General features: G+C 39.9%; 1 protein-coding gene across 5 annotated transcripts in view; it reads left to right on the top strand.

Moving 5' to 3' along the window:
* TRAK1 (trafficking kinesin protein 1) overlaps window positions 1-22,790 on the top strand; it is a 117,741-nt gene that overhangs the window by 39,740 nt on the left and 55,211 nt on the right. For 3 of the 5 annotated variants that reach the window (XM_074150543.1, XM_074150542.1, XM_074150546.1), the window contains exon 3: window positions 4,540-4,734. In XM_074150543.1, coding sequence (XP_074006644.1) covers window positions 4,540-4,734 — 195 coding nt within the window. Of the gene's footprint in view, window positions 1-4,539; window positions 4,735-19,309; window positions 19,374-22,790 lie in introns of those variants that run through there. The other 2 variants (XM_074150545.1, XM_074150544.1) reach the window with 1 other exon arrangement.

Here is a 22,790-nt window from a genome sequence, read left to right as displayed (position 1 = left end):
TGCTCAGAAGGGAAATATACCAGTCAGTCAAATGCCAGGGTATGCAGAAGATACAGAACAAGTGAATAAGTAATTCATTAATAATTACCCAAGAGGGACTGAAGTAGGAAGAAAAAATGCAGGAAAGGAGCTCAATGGGAGTTTTCTTCCCAGTTTTGCATCTTCTTTATTGAAAGAGTGGATTAGAAAATGAAGCAACAAAATCATCGGGGGAGGGGGGGCAAGTATCTGAAAGAATTTGTCTTAATCTCATTTAGAAAACATACAGAGGAATAATGTCAAACTCCTGTAAAGCAGTCTGAGGAACTTTATCTGCTGAGGAATAGGGCATGGAGGAATATGTTTTGCACCAGAAAGAGGTGAGGGTGTTTGTACATGAGCCACATTTAGGCCATGAAGATAGCAAAGCACTGTAATGCGTTACTCACAAAAATAATATGGAAAAGAATGAAGAAATTTTCTTTGTTTATATATAACTATTTCTAGAAGGTGCTGAAACCTGCAGTCTTCTACAGTATGCAAGAGCCTTAGAAAATCTTTCTTAACTCTTCTTTCAAAAGCAGAACCTGCAATGACCCACACTTTAGTAAGAATCATGAGTTCATAATTCATTTAGCTATTTGGTTTTTTTAATTTCCTTGTAGAAGTTTCTATTTGCCAAGGATGTCCAGAAAACTACAAGTTTAAAATTGCTTAGACAAAATCTGTAAAAGAGCAACTTATGAGGATATATTTCAACTGTTTTGTTGTGTTACTTTTATTAAGCTAATTGTCTTAGGCTTATGGTGTTATTTTTATCTCAGTAAAAAGAAGGTACCAGTTAGGACAAGAGGAAATGCAACAGTTTTATGCTTGCTGGACTTCAGTTAACTTGATCATAAAACATAAATGTATTAGGTATTCAGAGCAGAGAACTTATTTAGCTTACAGTATCTTTGCAGTTTAGTCAGAAATATTCATTAAAACTATCTGGAAGTGCAGTCAGGGTCTTCCGTAAAATGTGACTGGTGTTTCAGGATGAGGGATGGCGTTAACCGGCGTATCTTCTCATAACAAGTGTCTGCACCTCAGAAAAGGGAGGGGAGAAAAAGCGAAGGGGAAGAAGGTGTGATTGTAGCAGTGAGAATATTGCTCTGATTTAAATGGTCAACTAATGTTTAGTCATACACAAGTGTAATTACAGTTTCCTGTTTTTCTAATTAGGCAATTACATCAGAGCCTGCCTCTATTTCCTGCTGGCATACAGATTTTAAAAATCGCAATAGAAATTAATGACAATAGCATCATAATAAATTGCCTTTCTAGCTACTCATTAATATCTTTTCCAGCTGTTAGGCCTTTGGAATTGCTCAGAAACACTCAATATTTGTCATATGACAGAGTAGAAGAATTGTCTTGTAGTGGAATAAAAGTCAACCAATTCTCACTTATTTACTGTCTTTCCTTCATGTTCTGGTGGATTACGTTTGCACAATAAAAGTGTATGAGTTTCTTGTGTATGTGCATGTGTGGGGTTTGGGTGGGTTTTTTTTCTCCTAGATTTTTTTGATAACTTCTTTTGCATTCCATTTTCTGTTGTTTTTTGACACCGACAACCATTTTACTTTTCTGCACAGAATTATTTGACTGAAACTTTCTCTATGAAGTCAGCCAATTTCTTTTGAAATACTAGTTAAAAGCAGAAAGACACTAAAGGTTTGAATTTTTATTTCCTTGTTCCCAAGAAGACCACCTCAGTCAGGCTGTGTAGGCTCTTACATTCCTCACAAGAGGCAAACTAACATTTCAGCCAAACACCACTCCCCCCTCTTCCCCCTCAAAACAACACCAACAAAACAATGAACCCCATATTCTTGGCAGTGAGAGCAATTAGATAATCCAATGATGTATATCTATATCTACATATCTATATATAAGTAGATATGCATATCTATATGCATATCTACAAATGTATATCTATATCTGCATATCTACAGATGCATATCTATATCTACAGGTCTATAGATGCATATCTATATATATGTAGATATGCATATATAAAAAATCCTTATGTGTATGCATGCTCACACAGACACATTTTGAATGTTTAGTTGAGATGAACATGTGTTTTTCAGAAGATCAGCTGGCTTTTCTGAACTCAGATGGCTGCAGGCACTAAGATGGGTGCTGTTAGAAAGGTAGCCAGGGAAGAAGAAAGGTGTTTAGTTACCAGTTATCTCGCAGCTTTGGAAACGTGGGAAACGGGTATTTTTTTTTCTGTGTAAGTTAGTACTCCTCCAGGAGGGTTGCAAGGCCATCTTAAAGGCTGACTCTTGCATCGCACCGAAGTCCATATAAAAATAGCATTGCTACCGGTGTGGGTACCTAATCCTACTGGCTTTCGCACATCCACTTACGCAGTGAGGTTTGGAGAACACTTCTGTGTGTACAACAGTTAGCAGAACAGCCTGGGTGAAAGCAGAGGAGCACACCTCCTGGTAGATAATAGCAGGCTTCTTGAACCATAAGGTATAATGCAACTTTCCCAAGTGGATTTTAGTTTTAATCAATAGGATGCTGTAAAGGATATAGGCAGGAGGTAACCCGTGTGCGTTCATCTTTGAATCCTCTGCCCTGTTGTCTGATAGAATAGTAACGTTCTTGCCATCTTTAGCTGTCGGGATGGTGCTTATGACAATGCAATTTCTGGATTAGATTTAAAAAAAAAAAAAAGAGGAAATTACTGGCCTATGGAAAAGTATGTGTTACTTCCCCATTCCTCCCTCCCCTCCCCTGGCAGAGGTTAAGCCACTAGCTTGCAGTGGAATTGTAGGTCTGCACCAGTCCTGCAGTAATGATTTTATCTCTTCTGGAAGTAGGTCTCTGTCAGGGGTAGCAAGAGCAGCCCTGCCAGCAGCTGAGTGTGTCCACAGGATGGGAAGGGCAGGATCCTTGTTGACAGAGCCTAGTCCTTTTGTTCCTGAGCAGGGCAAAGGTGCTGGCAGTAACAGTTAAAACTGACTCTCCAGGGATCATCAGACAAATTCCAGATACCGAGTGGACCTGTAGCCAGTCCAGGAAGCCCAGTCTGTGCCAGCAGAGGACAGAGCTGGGCTCAGACCTACCCTACAGCACTGCACAGGGGAGGACAGGGGGGCTTGGGATTAAGTGGGGCTCCTGGACCACTGGGCAGAGGGTGCTGGTCCTTGGTCTCGTCAGGGCAGTAAAGGGCCTTGACAGTCTTTGCTATTTACTGTGGAGTGACTCTTGAGCAACAGTTGGCAAGAGTTATGGCAGTGGTTAAAGATGGAGCTGTGTTGCACAGTGTACGAGCTTCCTTAGTGCTTGTTCTTTCTTATTTTTGTATGTGTGGGGGTGGTGGTGGGGGGGCTGTGGTGTTCTTTTCTTTTTTGTCCTGGCACGGAAATGGGAATGCAGATTGATGCACTTAAGTATTTATGGGAAACATACCAGGAGTTACTCTGTTTCTTAATAATTACTTAGCAAGCCATTGTAGTTAATTTTATATCGTAATTAAAATGTATATATTTAAAATGATCAGGCCTGTTTTGGATATTCACATGCACAAAAAATTCTTCATTATAGAATAATATAGGTTGGAAGGTATCTCCAGAGGTCATCTCTTATGATGTCTACTCAAAGCAGGTCTGAGTGCTTATGGGCTTTGTTTAGTCGAGTCGTCAATCTTTCCAAAGATGGGAGGTCTCCCAGGCTTTCTGCACCCCTGTTCCCGTGTTTGACCATCCTTATGGTGGAAAAGTTTTTATGTTGAATTGGAATTTTCTGTGTTAAAACTTCTCAGCTCCCTCTTGTCCTGAATTTAAATCTCCAATTTTAATTGCACCATTTTTGCAGTTGTTGATGGCTGTCGGTATCCGTTTTTAAAACTGTGTGCAAACTTGATATATTTGTGAACATGAGGGACTGATATCGCAGAATGCAGGTCAAGATAGTGTCAAAAGGTTCCCTAAAAGTTCTTTCAGCTGACTCCAACTTTACCAGTGCATCTTAGGTGTGAACTGTGACACTGTTTCCTCTTGTAATTCTGGATTTCTTTTTTTCTTGAGAAAAATCTGCCAGCAGCAAAGGCAAAAAATTATAGTGGTACTGAACTGTGGTCAAAGACCCAAGTAAGGACACATGTAAAGCTTGCAAGGTAAAAATAATCTCTCAAATAGAACATCAAAAATGTAAATTCCTGTATGTAGTACTCCATATCCAGGTTGGAAGTACCCTGTCTTGTTCAATGGTCACTTGCTCTCTAGTTCCCCCCCAACCTTACTCTTCAGTACATGAATCCCTGCTTCTGGGAGGTTGGGCTTTTTGTGCCTAAGAGCATGCCCTTGTATTTTCTGCTAGTAAATATGCTATTTGGGGATTATTTGTGCAAGTCTTATGTTCTAAACTGATCAGTATGTAGTTGTTTTCTACATGCAGAAAAATCTTGCTGATGCCAAAACAAACTGACATCTTTGCTAGCTTGTACGCAGAGTACTCAATTTAAAGTAACTAATAGAGATTGTCCTCTTCTCTTACCAGATGTGTGCAATAGTACCAACCTTCCTGAAGTTGAAATCATCAGTCTCCTGGAAGAGCAGCTGCCTCATTATAAGCTAAGAGCAGATACAATCTATGGTTATGACCACGACGACTGGCTGCATACACCTCTCATTTCCCCCGATGCGAATATTGACTTAACAACTGAACAGATAGAAGAGACCTTGAAATATTTCCGTAAGTCAAAAATGCAGAAATTGTACTGATAAACAAATAAAATAGTGCTATTTTTGGTACCTTCTCTGAATAATCTGTGCAATTTTGTTACAACTGTGGAAAGCAAGAGAGCTGTTCTTGATTTTTACTGCTTTTTGCAGTACTTTTTTTACTGCAAGTTTGCGGTAGATAGAAAACAAAGGAAACATTAAATGAGAAACAGCAGTTGCATTTGTAATCTGTGCATGCACCTCTTCACATTATCATATTATTATATTGGTGAAACTGAAATACCTGGTTTTGCATGTGATTTCTCTGGCAACGGACTGAAACTTTCTGTACATACACAATGTAAAAAGTCTAGACAGGTCTAAATGTCTAAATTTCTCATGTTCTCTGACACATTGCACTGTTGTCTGATGGTACTATGTGCCAGCATCACAGCATGGCATTTTCTGCAGCTTACCCTTCTAGGAAAGGCTTGTGAAGAACCAAATTCTGAGCATTTGGTTGGGATGGCTTGTCTCTTTATTCTTTCTTTTGTTCATGTTTGTACTAGTGGACAAAAAGGTATCTTTTGTGCCTGAAGGGAAAGTGTGTAGTGTTGTGACCTTCTTGGTTTTTCATTCTTTGGTTTGAGCCTGTAAATGCTTTTATCATGGTAAATGGATTCATGTCTGTCTGGGTTCTTCCACTGTGGATATTGACTTAAGATATGCAAGTAGAGAAAACTTCTATGATTCATCCTCTAGTTGCTGATTAATTGAGTAATGCAAGATTAAAAGATTGTTCCTTTTTCCCCCATCTTCCATGGTTTCACATGAACATGCAATTTTGTGGCACCTCTGCATGTGTTGCATGTTAAAATAGTCTGTAGAGTATCAAGCCAATAGGTTTTATGCTGAAGCTCTAGTAGTTAGACTTATATAGTTGTGGATTTACGTATACTATAGCAACAGATAGATGTAGGTAGACTTACTGAGGCACTGTGGAGCTCAGAAGAGTTGAGTTACAGGGCTCAACACAAACCTGTGCAAAGGTGGCTTACTTGCATTTCAAAGCACCTGGAGAATTCACTTTGTAAGGAGCAAGGTTGGTAAAGAAAAGCATTAAGAATGTGAAGAACTGAGTTTCTGACTATAGTGCTTCAGTAGAAGGTATTAAGTATTTTAGTAGATAACTTACATGTGCTCCCCACTTTCTGCCAATCAGGCGAAAACAGCAGGAAAAGGGGAGAGGTGAGCTAAAGCTGATCGGTGGAGTCAGTTGTGCTACAACTCCTAGTTTTGTATCAGTCCATTAGTGTTGCTATAACGATGGCAGAAGTCTGCTTAAAGACATCTTTTGAAATGTCAGGTTTCCAAAGTCTTTGGTAACCGGATTGGTCTTGTGTCATGAATAAGGTAGTCTGTGCGGGTGGGCTGTTGCAATAACCGTGGGAAAGATGTTTTGCAAGGAAGGCAAAAATCCATGTGGAAGCATCCTGGCTCTCCCAGCTGAGATACTGGTGGTCCGTGTCGCTTGCAATAGTGTGTGACTGTTGGGGGTGGATACAAAATGAAGCTATGTACAAGAGAGAAATCAGATAGCAGTGGCTGCTTGTAACTGTGAGTACTTAAACAGTTTTATCCAGCTTTTAGCTTACAAGCATAATGACTGCAACTCTGCTGTGTTGCTGTGATTGAAGATTTCATCTAATCAAGTGGCTTGAAGGAAAAAATGTTACGAGTGTAATTCCTGCCACAATGTATGTTTTCTGCTTTTATTGGGAAATAACTGCTTAAAGAACAGGAACCAAGGATAACTTCCATAAAGAGAAATTTACTCCTTACTGCTTATATACCATCACTTGTGTATAGATAGTTTGAGAAGTTTAAGCAAATTTGGATTGAGCCTTACACTGATACCCTGGAAACTGAGATCTCTGACTTTACCCTTTTTAAGTTATCGTGAACAAGTCATATAATGCGTCTGTACATAAGAGTGCAAGATCATAAAACTTTAGCATGTTTGGAAATTATGGCATTGATTGTAAACATTGGTTTATGGAAAAAAAAATACTTAAAATAATATTTTTGTTTGTTAAGCTGGAAGAAAGTCCTGTGAATTGTACCATCATCACTTTGGAGAGTGTTTTCCAGGGTGTGGCTGCTTGCACAATGATTCATTTTCAGTGCTGCAATTAAGGCACTCCTGTACCTGTTTAGTTTGTTTTAAAAACCTTGGTGAGAGGGGGTTAGCAAATACTGTAACTTGTCTATTGGAAAGTTTTAGTATGATCTTACAAATTTCCTCTATTTTCAAAACAGTATCCTTGTGGTCTAAGAATTCTATGGATGTAGTTAAATTTAACAAATAATAAAAATGAAATTTCCTAATCTGTCAAAAGTTTTCCTTAACTGAAGGAAGAATTCATCGGTTTTGCTGCAACAGAAAAGGATTGGCTGCTAAATAAGTACTTTATCAGAATTAAAATGCATTACATATACAGATTGTTGCTTAAGCTTCTTCAAGCTTCTTGGGGACACACAAAGATAATGAAAATAAAATTAATATTAAAACTTAAGCTAGTGCAGGATATTTTTGGGTGTGAAATTAAGTCTTTTGAGTGCTTATGGTTCCCGGTATGTTATAGTGTCAATCAGCTTCGAAACCAGGATTTACCAGGGAGGGAGTTATATGATGTGGCTTTATTCAGGAAATGTTTGCAGACTTAGAAATGCTGGACAACAGGGGGGATGTTTGTGCATGTTTTAATATATGTAAATATTGTGCATTATTAATATATGTAAATATGTCTTTTGTAAGGTTCCCTGTTGTTTAAGGAGAGAACTTATCAGGAAGAGCAACATTTCATAACCTCTCACCGCACCGGTTAAAGTGTAACTACTTGCCTTGGAAACAGTCTGAAGGGTGACACAACAGTGACCGTCTCGCACTGTAACTCATTGTTTTCATGATATTCCGGTACCCACTGTGAACAACTGGAATGAGGGCAGGAGAATGTTTTTCCACTGCTTGTAATTACATTCCCACCCCGCCATCCAAGGGCAGCGAAGGTTGATTTTGGGGGGTGGTAATTGAGAGCTGCTTTTTTTTTTAGCTCCCTTCTGCTGTAGTCCCATTACCATACCCAGTGACTCTTTACCTCTCTCTTAATTGTGATCCGTACCTCCAGCTCTGTCCCCACTCCTGTTGTAAGTTTTGGACAAGATAGATGTCTGAACCTTTGAACTTCAGTACTGGATCACTTAAAAAAATATTTCAAGGCCCACAGAATCAGGAAAGTGGGGCGTTCTAAGTATATATATATATATATAAAATGTGTGTGTATGCCTATATAATAAATATATAGAGTATATGTGTATCAATGTGCAGTTGGATTTGTAGTTATCTTTTTGATCAAACTTTAAAACCTAGTGACCAAATTTTAAATCTCTACTCAAAATAATTCCTTAAACACATTTTTTTGTTAAGTCTTGTGAAGTGCCCTGAAGTAGATTTAAAAAATGACTATCTTAAACCTAGTAAATAAAATTATTCTGAAAATAAATACCTTTTAAGCTCTACTGTTGTCTCCATTTACTCCCACTTTAGAATGGCAACATGTAAGGGAGAAAACTTGTCAGGTTATGTAAAAAGCTCTAATCGATTCGCAAGCCCAAATCAAAACATTAACTGCACTCAGAAACCAGTGCTCTAATTCTCCACGGGCTGTCTCTCTCTGAGAACTGTACTTCCAAAGAATTTATTTGCTGTTTAAAATGTCTTTTGTATATGAATTACAGTACATGATTTCTGTATTAGGCACATGCACTATGTTAACATACATCCATTGCTCATGTTATAGTTTGTTTTCACTATCCATCCTAGTATTCTCCTTTTCTATAAGACAGGCTTGTTAATAGGGTACTTGTGATACTGCATACTTATTTGTCTGTGATTTTGAGTTTCTGAATAATATATTTATATTTAATAAGAGAGGCTTTGTGGTTGTTTGGATAGATTTAGGTGTCAGGTGTCTCCAAACACCATTATCTGTGAAAGAATCTAAATCACTTGTAGTGACAGTATTCTCAAGTTTGAGTTCATCTGTGTTTGCGTTTGCTCCCAGGGGAGAATCCATGAGAAAAATATTACTTCCAGGAGTGATTCAGCATATGAGGTAACTGCCAGCTGCATTGCTGTCCTTTAAAGTAGAAGCATTGAAATGATGGAGTTTTCTGAAGAGCTGATGGTTGTTTTGAGTGGTGTATTATCAAGCTTTTAAAGTACACAGACGCATTTTCATTCAGTTAAAAAGTAGATTATTAGTGCTTGTGCATACTTGTTTTACTGTGAACAGGTACTGTGTCAGGGGACAGAGAGGGATGGGTTTCCTTTTTACCATAGAAAGTGTATCACAAGGGAATGCTTGAATTTAGGAAATCAATCATTTTTGAGTGAAAAGAGAAAACATCTCCTCTGGTTTGCAAAATGAAGAGAGTGTAAATGCTTTTAATAAGGTCACCGTCTTAATGGACGTCTCCATTTCTATTCCTCATCTTTTGTTGATTGCTTCTTTAGGTCTCCTTGGGTTTGTACATTCATATTTAAGAGAGCATAATGACATATTAGACCCTACTGTAAAGGATGCACGGAATACAACTGTCCTCAAAAATAACTTGATATTCACAAAATGCCGCCTGTTCTTGTATTCTATTATTTCTCCTTAAAATATGAAAACAAGCATTGAGCACGTACTAGAAGTTAAGCACAAGTGTGGATGGAGGAAGAGAGAACTTCAGCGCAAAGACAGAGTAGGGAAGCCACTGTGGCCTGGGAAGGTTTTCCGTAGAATGAAGCCCTGGTGTATAATAAGAAGCAGTGAATTCAACTAGTTTGATTACTAAGTTCCAGACTAGCAAGACTTGTCATATAAAAGTTTATACAGGGCAAGTATTTATGCTGCACTCATCTCTTGGATGCCCAAGTGCTGTATGGCAGTGGTGTGCTTTAATACTGACTCTTTTCTGGTTCTCCAGTCTACTGAACTTGTTCTGCTTAATATTCTGACTCTGTGTACTGGTTACAACTGAGTCAAGATGTGACCTATTAAAATCAAAAAGCAATGAGATTTTTGAGGGGTGTGTATGTGTGTGCTTATGGTGATTTCAGTAATTACTGAAACCTTAGGTTCTCTGTTGAGCCGTTTCTATGTTCTCTGTCAGTAACCGAATTTACAAACTAGTTTTTCTTAGTATTCGGATGTTACATTTTTGCTTACTTGTACTGTTCATGTAGGCTTACATAAATACTGTGTAAGTTGTAGTACAAGATAAATCAAGGATAAGAATGCTACGGATCCGTAAAATGAGCTAAAATCACTTCTCCAGTGGCACCTTCAGTTTTCTTAAATTCATTGTGATACTTGGATGATATTTTAATCTTTACAATTGCAAAATGTTGAAAAAACTGTTGCTTTCTTGGTATTTTGCAGTAACAAGGACTGTTCTTCAGTCATTATTATTAGAACCTTGGGTACTTTCATACGCTTTTCACTGTGGAAGGCAAACTTTAAGTAAAAATGTCTCTCAAACACTGCAACCGTATCATGCTGAGGCTATAATGTTCTGCCATTTCCAGCAAGGTTTCATACTGCCTAAACTCCGTTTAATAGAATGGAGGGTGTGCATTGCAAGATACCGCAACAGGAGTGGTGATCTTGCCTAGTGTAAATGGAGTCAATTTCTGTGGAGTGGGCAAGAAAAATACGTACCAAGGGAACATTTGGATCCTTTGTTTTAAATCTCCCTCCACAAGCTACATCAAAACTTTTAGGCAAAACACTGATTGCAGTTGGCTATTTCATTCCTATGGAGCTCCTTTTATACAACTCACTGCTTTTGATTGGAATTCAGATGACTTGACCAGAGTTATGCTTGGAACTCAAAAATCTAGCCTTTGACTTTTAATAGTATTTTGTTAAGCTTTATAAGGCTTGCACACTGAATGTTGTCATTGTAACTCTTCTGCATGAATGTTAGAGGTTTGAAGTCTGAGCAATTAAGCAAGAAGGGCATTTGGGATATAAATGACTTAGCACATAGTCCAAAAACTGCAAGGATATTTTTCCTGAGATTGATGCTGGTTTATAAGCTGCTGGTGGAAATGTGCTGTGTTTCCCGCTGTGTTGATCCATACAGGATAGGAGTCAAAAATGATCCTTAGTGATACTGCTGTGGCTTGTTAGAGCAGATTTTTCTGCCTTCCTCTGGCTTTTTGGTTTTGAGATCCTCAGTCCAATCCCCTGCCACAAAGGCTGGCAGTTACAGAATCTGCTGGGCAGCATTACTCAAGAGTGTGGACACAAGTCTCCTTAGCCCTCCTTTTGGATTGATTTTTGAAGATACTGGTAGAAAGATGAATATTTAAATATACAAGCATTTTAATTTATTAGCAGCTTTTTAGAGGAACTTAAGCTATAACCCGGGATAGGTGATGGAGAGAATTAGTTTGTAAAATTTAGTTGGTGATTGGGAAATGGAGTCTTCACACTTGGATGAAGATATCTTTTGGGAGGTACTGAACAGCATATTAGGGCTGCAGCTGTTGTTTCACATTCCAAAACTCCAAAGCATATATTTGTCACTATTTTCTTCATATGCTTCAAACTGAAGACTGAGCCAATCTCTACCAAATGCACAAAAAACTGGTGTGACCCTAAAGCATAATCAAATAAATCAAACATCATCTTATCAGTCTCATTAAACTCTTGAGGCAGAGTGCCTTTAAAGCCAGTCTAAAATGTGCTGTGTGAATGTGTGATACAGCAAAGTGACATTCCATCTCCCCGCCTCCAGATTAGGGAATGTCATGCACCCTGGTGGCTAGGGAGAGGTCTATAGAAGAGGCCAGGCCTAGAGCACAGCTACCAGAGACAGTGAACAGACACAGCACTTTATGCAAGAGTCTGGGTTCTGCTTTGGGAGCTTCTGGGGACACAGCCCAGGCTCGTCTAGGGACTTCTAAGAACCCTCTGAGAAACTTGAGGGTGTCTGCTGCTGCCAGGTAAGGGCAAGGTAAGGGGAGCCACAGGGATGTGGGCCTGAGGAAGCTCTGGTGGCTTCTGAGATGATGTCAGCTGTCCTTGATCCAAGGGTGCTTGGGAGCCCTCGTTGCAGCTGCTGCTGGTTTAGGGTCAAGCACTTTTTTAGCTGGTGCTTGGAAGACTGCTATGTAACAGCCAGGTCTGGAGCATGGCTCCCAGAGACAGCCAACAGATGCAGCAGTTTGTGTGGAAGGATGCAAAGAAAGGGGTCTTTGTCTGAGTTTGGAACTGCCTAAACCCTCAGATATGGTGGTGATGTGCCACAGGGTGCATTCCCCAGGTTTTGGAGCACGTGTGCCTGCCAGGACAGCAACTTTAACCCAGACAGAGCTTCAGATGGTGGATGCAGCCCTGCAAGTCTCAGGTTGCTGGAAGTGCCTCGGCCTTCTCCTTGAGGTAGGGAGAGATGGCCTTCTCTTATGCAGGAGGTGTGTTGCTGTTGAAGAGCTGTCACCAAGTGGAGGAGGAGTTAGGAGAGGAGGACAGCAGGCTGCACAGCATCAGGGAGGATGAGAGACATAGACAGGATGCAGGAGGAGTGGCTGAGACACCAGAGGATTGTGCTCTCATTCAGTGGGCCTTGCCAGGCTGGAGAGATGAGTCAAGAAGAGCCTTGTGCAATTCCACAGAGGGAAGTGCAAAGTCCTGCATCTGGGGAGGAACAACCCCATGAACCAGTACATGCTGGAGTCTGACCAGCTGGAAGGCAGCCTCACAGAAAAGGACCTGGGGTGCTCCTGGCAGACACAAAGTTGAGCCAGCAGCGTGCCCCTGCTGCAAAGGCAGCTAATGGTATCCTGGGCTATATTAGGAGGAGTGTTGCCAGCAGGTCAAGAGAGGTGATCCTTCCTCTCTACTCACTACTGATGAGGCCACGCCTGGAGTGCTGGGTCTAGTTCTGTGCTCCCTGATTCTATATTCCTTCAGTGTAATGCAACTTGCATTCATTTCCTCTCCCAGGAAGTTGCAATCGTGACTGTCAGTGGCTTTTTTTCCTTCCTTGTTAGAAAAATAGGTCATAACCATGCTACTGTAGTATTTTTGTCCATCCAATCAAGCATGATGATAAGTTCAACTTCATTTTACAAATGTTTTTGCTGTCTCCAGGAAAACTATAACCACAAAAAAACCCCAGAGATTGTAGTTTACATTATTTCTGGGTGGTGAACAGTTTACAAAATCTGACTCTTTGAAGCTTTACTGTTTTTCATTTATGCTGGATAGGGGTGTATTCTTTAAAATGTCTGGCTCTTGGTATCATGGTCCTATTTACAATATTTAAATATGTCCAGTTATACTTTTAAGCAAATTATGCAGCTGGTTTTGCAGGTAGATTGCTGAAGACCACATCAATTTTTATTTTATACAAATGCAAATATAGTACTCCCCAGTAATATTTTGGAGGAAGGGAGAAATAATCCTTTCATGGGGAAAATAAGTTTTTGTCCTTAGGTAATTGAATTTCATCTGTCTGCCCCTATCTCACGTTAAATCACTTTGTTTCAGTGGGAGAATGGTTTGGCTCTTTGCACCAGAAGAGTCTCTTGTCTGTACCAGGTGAGGTCACCGTGCCCTTGTGGTCTTCAGAAAGCCTCATCTGTACCCTTTTGAAGCCCTGGATAGTAATCGCATTTTGATGAGGGAGAGTCAATCACATCTGAAGCACCCATTTTTCTAAATACCAATTCTGAAAGCTGCTGACACCATGCTTTCACTGCTCCCGTTCCACTCTTCTCAGGTTAAGCAAGACACACTGACTTCTTGCTAAGCAAAATAGTACACTAGAAAGAGATCTCTGTCCTAAGTGGCAGAGTTGTTTGCTCTTACAAAATGTGCAGTCACAGGATGACTCCTCTTTAGTGTTTCACCTTCTAAAAAAACACCAGTAACTCTTCACTTCAGTAAATGAGATCATTTTAGAAATAGCAGTCTGCCAGCCTGTCCTTGAAAATGAATTGGGCTTTTAAATATACTTGTGTTCCTTTTCAATGGGCTTTAATAACTTTATTTTTTAAAGTCAATTAAAAAAATGTCAGTTTGTGAAATAAACATTGCAGCGATGCCTGACTATTAGCAATATGCATTGCATAGTGGTGGACTGTACAGCTGCCCTGATAAAAAGGACTCCAGGCAATGTTAAAGGGATGGGCAACTTTATCCAGAGTGGTGGCGACTGTAGAAAATAAAACAAGGATATGGTGTTTAATTGTCTGAACATCCTGATGTGATGCTGTAGCCAAGAGAAGAAATGTGACCCAGAGTTAATCAAATGGGAGGTAATACTCTGTTATAAATGCCATGGAAGTACTGCATCCAGGTCTCGTATTCAGTATCAAAGGATCCTCCTGGAATTGGACAGGGTTTGGAGAAGAAAGCTGAGAATGACTAAGCATGGGAACACAGGATTTATAGGGACATACTATGTAATAACATTCTTTGAATAATTTGCCAGCAGAGATGACCTGCTGCTGCTTTGCACCCTAGCAACATGGTTCACTGCATCCTTGACTGTGCCATGTTTATAAACGGGGTAGTTTAAATTATCTTTGTCAAAAATCCTCTTCAAATAAGGAAAAAGGTTTGTATGATTATTTTGTAACCTGGCTAATTTAGGCAGATGAGTTTAGTGTTGACCTATGGTGTGGATTTATTGCAGCAAAAGGGAAAGAGGAGAGGACTTATGAGCTTTTCAAGTCAACTTTTGTGCCTAATAAAACCCCTTTGTAACCACAAACTTGAGGAGCACTTAGTCTAGATGATCAGAGTTGGCCGCCAAAATTCTTTATCGGTCTGTATGTTTTGCTCTGTGGAGAACAGGTAGAAGTGGGGTTTTTTGTTTACTTTAAAGCCTTACATAGACAAATGGAACAAAATCCAGCAGGGAGGATCCTGGAAGAAGGATCCAATCCCAGGAAGGGAGTGCCAAATGAAAGTGAATAACTGTATTTAGCTTTGGAATAGGAAAAAGCACGTCCTTTATAGTTACAGATCCATTACCTGAAATCTTTCTGAAACTCAAGTTTCATATGAACTTTTAGGCAAGTAACAAGGTAAGACCCCAGCCAAATGTGGTGATGTGACATGGATATTTAAATATACAGAAGTTTAATGTTTGCAGAAGCAGTCCGCCAGAAAAATGTACTGTTCTGATAAGTTGATCACAACGTGTAGCTGTAGGAAGGAACAGTAGGGCTGCAGGGGTTGAAAGAGGGTTCTGCGAGTATGCGGCTGTTTTGTTGGCCTCGTCAGGCTTTCGTGTTTGACTTGACAACCTTTCCAGCCTCCCCTTTTACAGAGCTACGTTTCTCATATAATTGAAGGGATGCTTACATGTGGCTACCTGGATATATAGTGTTCTGTCTGTCCAGGGTTTCTCTCTTCAAGCTGGGAAGATCATACGTTTACCCCATATTTCCAAGTCTTTTGCGGAGTTCTGAAGTCATTTGGCCACACAAGTGTTTTTTCTCCACAGAAGAATAATGCCCTTTCTGGATTACACCAGTATGTTTCCAATCAGATCTGTAGAAAAATGTCAATAAAACAAACAAACAAAAAGCCCAACCCCCCCACCTTGAACTATTTTTACCCCGTCTCATTGAAAGTGTGTGTGTGTGCAGGGGCGAGGACGGTAAGAAGAAAATTCTAGCATGTTGAAGACTTCCTTTGTTTAAAATGTCAGGAAATAAAAAGGAGAGAGTCCCTGCAGCAATTTAAGCTGGTAGCCAATGTTCATTCTTTATATTTTAAATGCTTGTTTAATAGCATTGCCAGCCTGAAATTACCTTTTGGACAAAAATAATACAAGTGGAACAAATAGCTTATATGCAGAGCAATTGAGTTAATGTTGCCATAGGAACCTTTATGTTTCTCTGACAGTATTTTAACAGCGTAGCCTTAATTGCATTTAATAGCATGTGCAGTTCTTGCCTTGTGAGCGTGCGTAACTGGAATTCTGCAACTCTGAGCTAGGGCTGAAGTGCTTTGTCACATTTCTCTTTCAAGATGGCACTATGTGAGGGCAGAACGATCACATTTGGCAAAAATGCTTGTGCTATTCAAAATGTATTTTTTTAAAGCAGATAATTATATGACCTTTGCATGTCCAAAGGCTTTTAGTGGCTTTTATATAAATCCTTTGTGATTTACTAACCTGGAGGTCATGTGCACTTACTATATTGCTTTCACATCAATATTGAGCATACTAAAAATCAGCAGAATTAAGCCAAAAATAACGTGATCCCTGTCAAAATGAGAGTAAGTTTTGCTTTCCAGACCCTTGGTATCTCAGTGTACCTCTTGATTTCAGGAGGGCTAAGGTTAGCTTGATGCAGAAGTAACAAAGCGGAGAGGGGGATGTGTCAATAAATGTGGTGGCTCCTGGACTAAGGCTGTGCTTCTTCACTTTGAGTTAGCCTCCCTAGAATGGCAGTGCTTCCAGCCTAGAGCAGGTTGATTAGCTTGACTTAAGTATTACACCAACTGGATCTCCTCACCCGGAGACGGACGGATTGCCCCCCCGTGCGGGAGAGCTGCAGGCCTCGGGTCCAGGTACTAAGGCTGGCTTGGGGACAATGGACAAGGACATAAGAGTAAACTTAAACAAAGCAGTGGTTTAGAGACATGGATTGCAGTTTGCTTCCTGGCTCAGGAGCATCTCACAAGGGCAAGGGGAGAGCTGTATTTGAGGATGAGCTCTAGCACCTCGGTCTCTGTGAGTCTTTAAAGTTCATAGTGGTCTGAAACCATGTGCCCTTGTTCCCACTGTCCAGAAGGTTAAAAATAAGTATATTGTGCAATGAAAGAAGTTCAAAGAGTCTTAGTCTGTGTCATTTAAACAAATGAAGTAAATGGATGGAGGCCCTTGAATTACAAAATCATAGAATAGCAGAATGGTTGAGGTTGGAAGGGACCTCTGCAACTCATCTGGTCCAAAGCCCCTAGCTCAAGCAGAGTCCTCTAGAGCAGGCTGTATCAGTCACCCTCAATTAAAAATAATAATAATGTTCAGAGGGAACCTCCTGTGATTCAGCTGGTGCCCATCACCTCTGGTCCTGTCACTGGGCACCACTGGAAAGAGCTTGGCTCTGTCCTCTCTGCGCCCTCCCTTCAGGTGTTTATACACATTGATGAGATCCTCCCATGCCTTCTCTTCTCCAGGCTGAACAGTCCCAGCTCTGTCATCCTTTCCTCATAGGAGGGATGGTCCTTTCATCTTCATGGCCCTTCCCTGCTCTCTCCAGCATGTCCATGTCTCTCTTACTCTTGAGCCCAGAAGTGCACACAGTACCCCAGGTATGGCCTCACCAGTGTCGAGTAGAGGGGAATCCAGTGCATATTGCCAAATAGGTTACTGTGTTGTAGGATGAACACAGTTCATTTTTTTTTTTTAAATTTTTTTTTCCATTTTTAATTTGCAGACTTAGAAATACGTTATTTTCTGGTGAATAATGTACTTGCAGGCAAAGGTGTATTTGAATTTGACTCTGGGGTAGAAGTTTGGAGTTGAGTAAATAACGTGGCCAACTGCCCCTGACAAATGTGTGGCAGATGTGTGAACAGATCTCTTAATCTGTGCTTTGGCTATCAGTACATAAAAGGGAAGTGGCAATTCCCAAGCTCAAAGTTACTGCAGTGATAATTTTTTATACCAGTAAAGCTGAAATACTAATGTGGTTATGAAGCCAATGTATTTTCCTCTGCATAGCCTGACTATGCCTTACCTGTTTCTGTTATAGCAAAGCAAACTGGTACCAGTCAAGGAGTGGAGTAAGTGGTAACAACCTAGACATGAGTGAGGGAGAGCTTAATAGAAATCTGGAAAATCATGAGTGATTGGAAAGGAGAGATGAATGGAGCGTTCAGATTTCCAGAGCTGGAAGCAGAAGCATCGAATTAAGTTGGTAAAAGTGAGTTGCAAAGCAAAAGGTGAGGGTTTCTTACATCATGGATAGTAGCTGTGTGAAATTCCTTGCAAGAGGATGTTGGAGGTGCTAAAAATGTATATGGGATTAAGAATAGATGGGATAAGTCCTTCAAGAATCACTAAAAGTAGGAACTGTATCTGTCTCAGGCTGTCTCTGAAGCTGGAAAAACCTGGAGGTTGAGAGGGCAGTTGAGGGAAGTATTGGGTAGTTCTCCCTCACTTGCTCATGGCTGTTCTTGTAGATGGAGCCTTTGGCTAGACAGACACCTTCTTGGTCAGACCCAGTACGGCTTCCTGCCTTGTGTTATTAACATATGTCAAAACATAATCTATCCTAATGCTTCTACTGGTGTTTGCAAAGCAATACAGTTTCCTAGAAAAGGGAGAGAAAGGGGTGAAGAATATGTGGTGGTTATGAACAAGGTGGATGTCAATCCCTTTGGTAACTGTACCTGCACAGATTCAGACATGCTTTTTGCTCTGTTGGTGATGATTTAATGCCATCTGTTTCCCAGGTGGATTCTCTTCTAATAGCTAAAACACAATTTTAATCAGTGCTGCAAAAGAAAAGTATTTTCTTTAATTTCCAAAACGTTGATCATGGATACCATGCTATTCTGTGTGATGACCTTCAGTGTTTTTAGGAATAGAGTAGTGAAAGTTTGTCCTAACCCCTTGCTTTTGACTGTGAAGCTTAGATGCTTGGGGGAGGGGGAAAAAAAAAAGGTCAGTGGTTCACATAGAGGGCAAAAAGTAGAAGCAGATTAGCTTTATTGCAAGGGGAAATGTACTGCTGTCCTGATTTTTCTGATTCTTCCATTTTTTGTTTGCCACATTTGCAATAACAGGATGCATAAAGGATTTTATTATATCAGCCCAGAACAGTGTAACAAAGCATTAATGTAGTTTCATTTTCCATGGGGAAGGCAGGCTTTTATCAGACTGTGTGGAGGAGGGTAGTAATGGACTGGATTTTCATTATTAATGTACTGCATGTACCCAGCGAATTGCGATGGCATGATGCTGCTGTTCAGCAGAGAGTCGTATCATCTTTCTGAGCAAGGATTTCTGTTTCCAGTATGGAGGGGTACTTCTAATCTGTAAAGCCAGAAATGGCAAAATGCATTTTCTTCATCTCTGCATCTCTTTTGGGTCTCCATGGCAACATGTTAGACGGAAAGAGATGTGGAGACTAGGGAGGAAAGGAATGAGTTAGAAACAGCCAGGCGGTGGTGTGTGTCCCCCACGTCAGCGCATCAGCCTTTTGATAGGATGATTTTGTTAACACCCATCCAAGGCTCCTGTGCAGAGCTTCTTTATTAGAGCAGCTGCCAGGGCGTCTGCTTCTCTCTTCTGCATCCTTTTTCTTTTTTTTTTTTTTTTTTTTCCCCCCCAAATACACTCCTCCACGTCCCCCTTTTTATTTTGAGTCACAACCTCATTGAAGATGTGCAGGTCGTTTTCAGCTTTCTGTGAGCTTCCTTGTGATATGGTCTTTTGCAAAGGCAGGAAGGCATGGCTGCGTTTCACTTGACCTTAGCAGCGAAGTGAAATCTCGTCTATGTTGCTGAAGGATACTGACTATGCAGAAATTTATCGAAGCAGATTATTATGAACTGGACTGGTATTATGAAGAATGCACAGACGGTAAATATTTCTTTCTAGCCTCCTGTTGCAGAATTTGGAGCTGGTAAGACTGGACCATCGTTATTCAATGGTTTTAAAAATGAAGTAGCTTGAAAAAGGCAGCATCTTGGTGTAGCGGAGGTGCCCGCATCTCTGTTGCACCTCAGCATCCCTTGTGAGCATGCTACAGGAGACTGCTGTACGGCTTTCTCTTTTTGAAAGGGAGTGGCAGAGGAGCATATGCACTATATGAGCAATCTTTGGGCAAGGGAGAAATATTTGAAATGCTAACTGTATGTATAATTCAGCTGAATTATGCTTACTGTAAGATTCTGTATTGGTTTCAATTTTAAATCCTTGTGCTTTTTATGCATTACCAAATGCTGCTATATGTATATATTTAATGTGTTAACAGGCAGTACATGTTTTCCCTCTGCTTATTTGTCTGTGAAAGACGTGTAAAACTGTAGCTTCTTAAAAGGGAGCAGGTTAACTTTTCAAATTGGAAAAATTACAAACTCTGGCAAGCACTGTTTTCTGGGCCTCTTGTGATTTTTCTAATGTTTGCTTGGGTGATTATTTCTTTATCAGAGCATTGAATGTTTTCATCAGACTTCTGACAGAAGGGACTTGAGGAAGGATAAGGAATGGCTAAAACTGTACTCTCAGCAGAGTGGGACAATCAAGATGCCTCATCGATGGTACTCAGTGGTAACCTCTAACACAAATACAGCCTTTGGGAAAGCAGTAGTTGTATATGGATCTAATTCTGATTGGAGGGCTTGACTTAAATGAGGCAAGTCCAAGATCACAGTTAAGCAAAGAACAGAAAGGAGTAAGGAGTCTAGGCCGAGGGGATGTTGTATGTATGTAGTACACAAAGATACTTCATAGTGCTTTGATAACAATATCAGAAGGGACATGAAGAGCAAAGACACGCGTGACAAAATTTGAATGGGTTTTAATGGTCTTTTGAGTGGCATATGCCTCCATTTATTTCTCTCAACTGGATTTTTTGAATGGAATGCAATTTTAGAAGCTTGTTAAACTTGAACTTCTCTTTATGTTGAATTGATTATTCCTGTCCAGGTGTTCAAAGAGGAAAGGTGCATATTTGTTTGAAAGATCTGACCACTTTAAGTTGGACTGAATCCATTATGTAACCTTTATCCCCTAGGTTTAACCCCAGTAAATACCGTAGCATCTGATTAATCCACATGATGTAACAGGCTGAGTTGGCCTGGTTTTAGAGCTTAAAAATAGTACTGTCATTAAAAGCTGTAGCTGATTTTTATTTATTTTTTTCTTTCCCCTAGGTTAAATACGGATAGTTTTCTTCTTATTGTTCTTTTTTATGGTCTTTTGTCTGTTAGGTCAAATTGTCATTATGCAGAAGTGTGACATGGCTGAATGTCTGAGCTAGGAGCTCATCTGCTCCTCAGTTTTGTCTTAAGGTGTGTACTGCTCTGGAGAAGCTATGGGAATTCCACAGCAATGGAATAAGCAACAAGTGTTGGGCAAGCATTTTAAATACCTTGTGGGATCAGGGCCTCAGGAGCACGGTAGTCGTTGGTCTGATTCTGGGCTGACAAGTTTTCTTGTGAGCGCTGAGCCCCCGCCCAGCGCAATTCTTCCGTGACCTGAGGTCTACAGAGAGTCAGATAGAGTTTGTGTTACCTGAAAGTATTTGGGGAGTTCTCCCCGAAGAGAAAGCAAGGTTTGATGTTGGATAATGAAAAATCTCTCCAGTAGGTAAGGCATAATGCTTTATTTTATTGTTATTTTTTTAATTAAAATACTACTTTTTACATGATGGAAGGATAGTCAGTCCTGTCTCAGTCTCTTGAGTGAATGGTAGCTTTATAAGATTTAATAGAACTTTATGGTGTTTAGCTTTCTTCTGCTTCTTCCTGTTGAAGTGTGCAAGAAATAAGGGTTTGAGATGTGCGGTGGAAAGCAGTCTTTGGCCTTTGGTGCTGGCATATTAATTTTGGTTTAAAATAGTATTGACGCTTCCTGTTGATGAAGAAAGTATTCTGATTGTAGTGGGAGACAAAAGGCATCTTTAAAATACAGTAGAAAATGGAGCTTTTTCAAAAACCTGGAGCAGATGGCATATTGTAAGAGATGCCTGTGTCTTGATGCTTGATTTTTTTTTTTTTTTTTTCCCTACCATGTATTTGCTGATACCGAAGTCATTTGCCCAAGATGCTTTTTATATTCAGTAGAGTGATAGGCAGTTGCAGCTCAGCCAACCTGTTTTGAATATCTATTTTAAGACAAGATGAAGTGTAGTTAGAGAGCTTATTTCTCTGCTATATATGGACTCTCTGGAACTCGGAAGTATGTGTGCATGCAATTGCGAATCCTACCAGTTCACCCTTTTTGGTAAATAAAACACTGGAGGAGAGGGGTGGTATTGAAACCAATAGAAAACCTTGTAATCTATTATCTTACAGAATTAGTTTCCTGATTAAACTGTTCATATATTCTTTGTCAAAGGTGCTGAGACTGAAGATTTTCATTTAAAAGGTGTGGCTTTGTTTACTTTATTAAATAATTAATTTAGCAGTGTATCGTTTCTTGATCTTCAAGGGGAAAAAGCACTACAAAATTACACCAGGATTTAAGTTTTTAATGCTGTTATTTAACATAATAGGTAAAGAAGTGACTCTCACTTTTTTCTTAGGCCAATATTTTTATCCTCTCAATGAACAGTGCTTTCTAGAGAAATCCAGATTGACTTTGGATCAAATTGCTTTTCTTATGGTTTCTTCCATTACTCATTTACTCCTAGCTTAACAACTCCATGTCAATGTCTGAGAGTTCATTGCTTGCAACTCCAGATGACTTTATGTATGTGGAGTTGGCTCTTTCCTCCTCCTTTTGTTTGCCATAAGATTTGGCAATTTTTTGTGGAGAAAAGAGTGTCTTTTCCATTTTTCCCTCACCAATCACAATGTGTGCTCTGTTTGTCACATGCTGAAGCTTCTAACCCCTTATGTTTATGAGCAACTTCATTTCACTTTCTTGGTTGTTCCGGCGTCACTATAGCTCATCTCTATAACTTTCAACCCCTACCTGTATCATGCTGAAATGTTTTCATCTCTTTTTCTATTTGCAGTTTGGAGCTCCTCTCCTGTGATCTGTTTTCCAGTCCACTGAAATGACTATCGGCAAGATCTCTATCTTTTTTACCTGAACAATAATTAACAATGTTAATACCTGTTCTCCTTGACCTCTCAGTCACTTTAAGCATGATTGCTTATTCTTGCCTTCCTTATGTTAGTGTGCCTTTGAAGATGTGTAACTCTGTCCTGGTTCTCTCTCTCTTTTTTTTTTTTTTTTTTTTTTTTTTTTTTTTTTTTTTTTAAGATCACTCCTTTAAGGTAGCATTAGAAGAATATTTCATATTCCCCACTGCAGCTCTTTAAGAGT

The sequence above is a fragment of the Numenius arquata genome, chromosome 7 (genome assembly GCF_964106895.1).
Source record: "Numenius arquata chromosome 7, bNumArq3.hap1.1, whole genome shotgun sequence".
NCBI classification, from domain to species: domain Eukaryota; kingdom Metazoa; phylum Chordata; class Aves; order Charadriiformes; family Scolopacidae; genus Numenius; species Numenius arquata.
The sequence above is the reverse complement of the archived record's forward strand: the minus strand, read 5'-3'. Positions and strand labels throughout refer to the sequence as shown.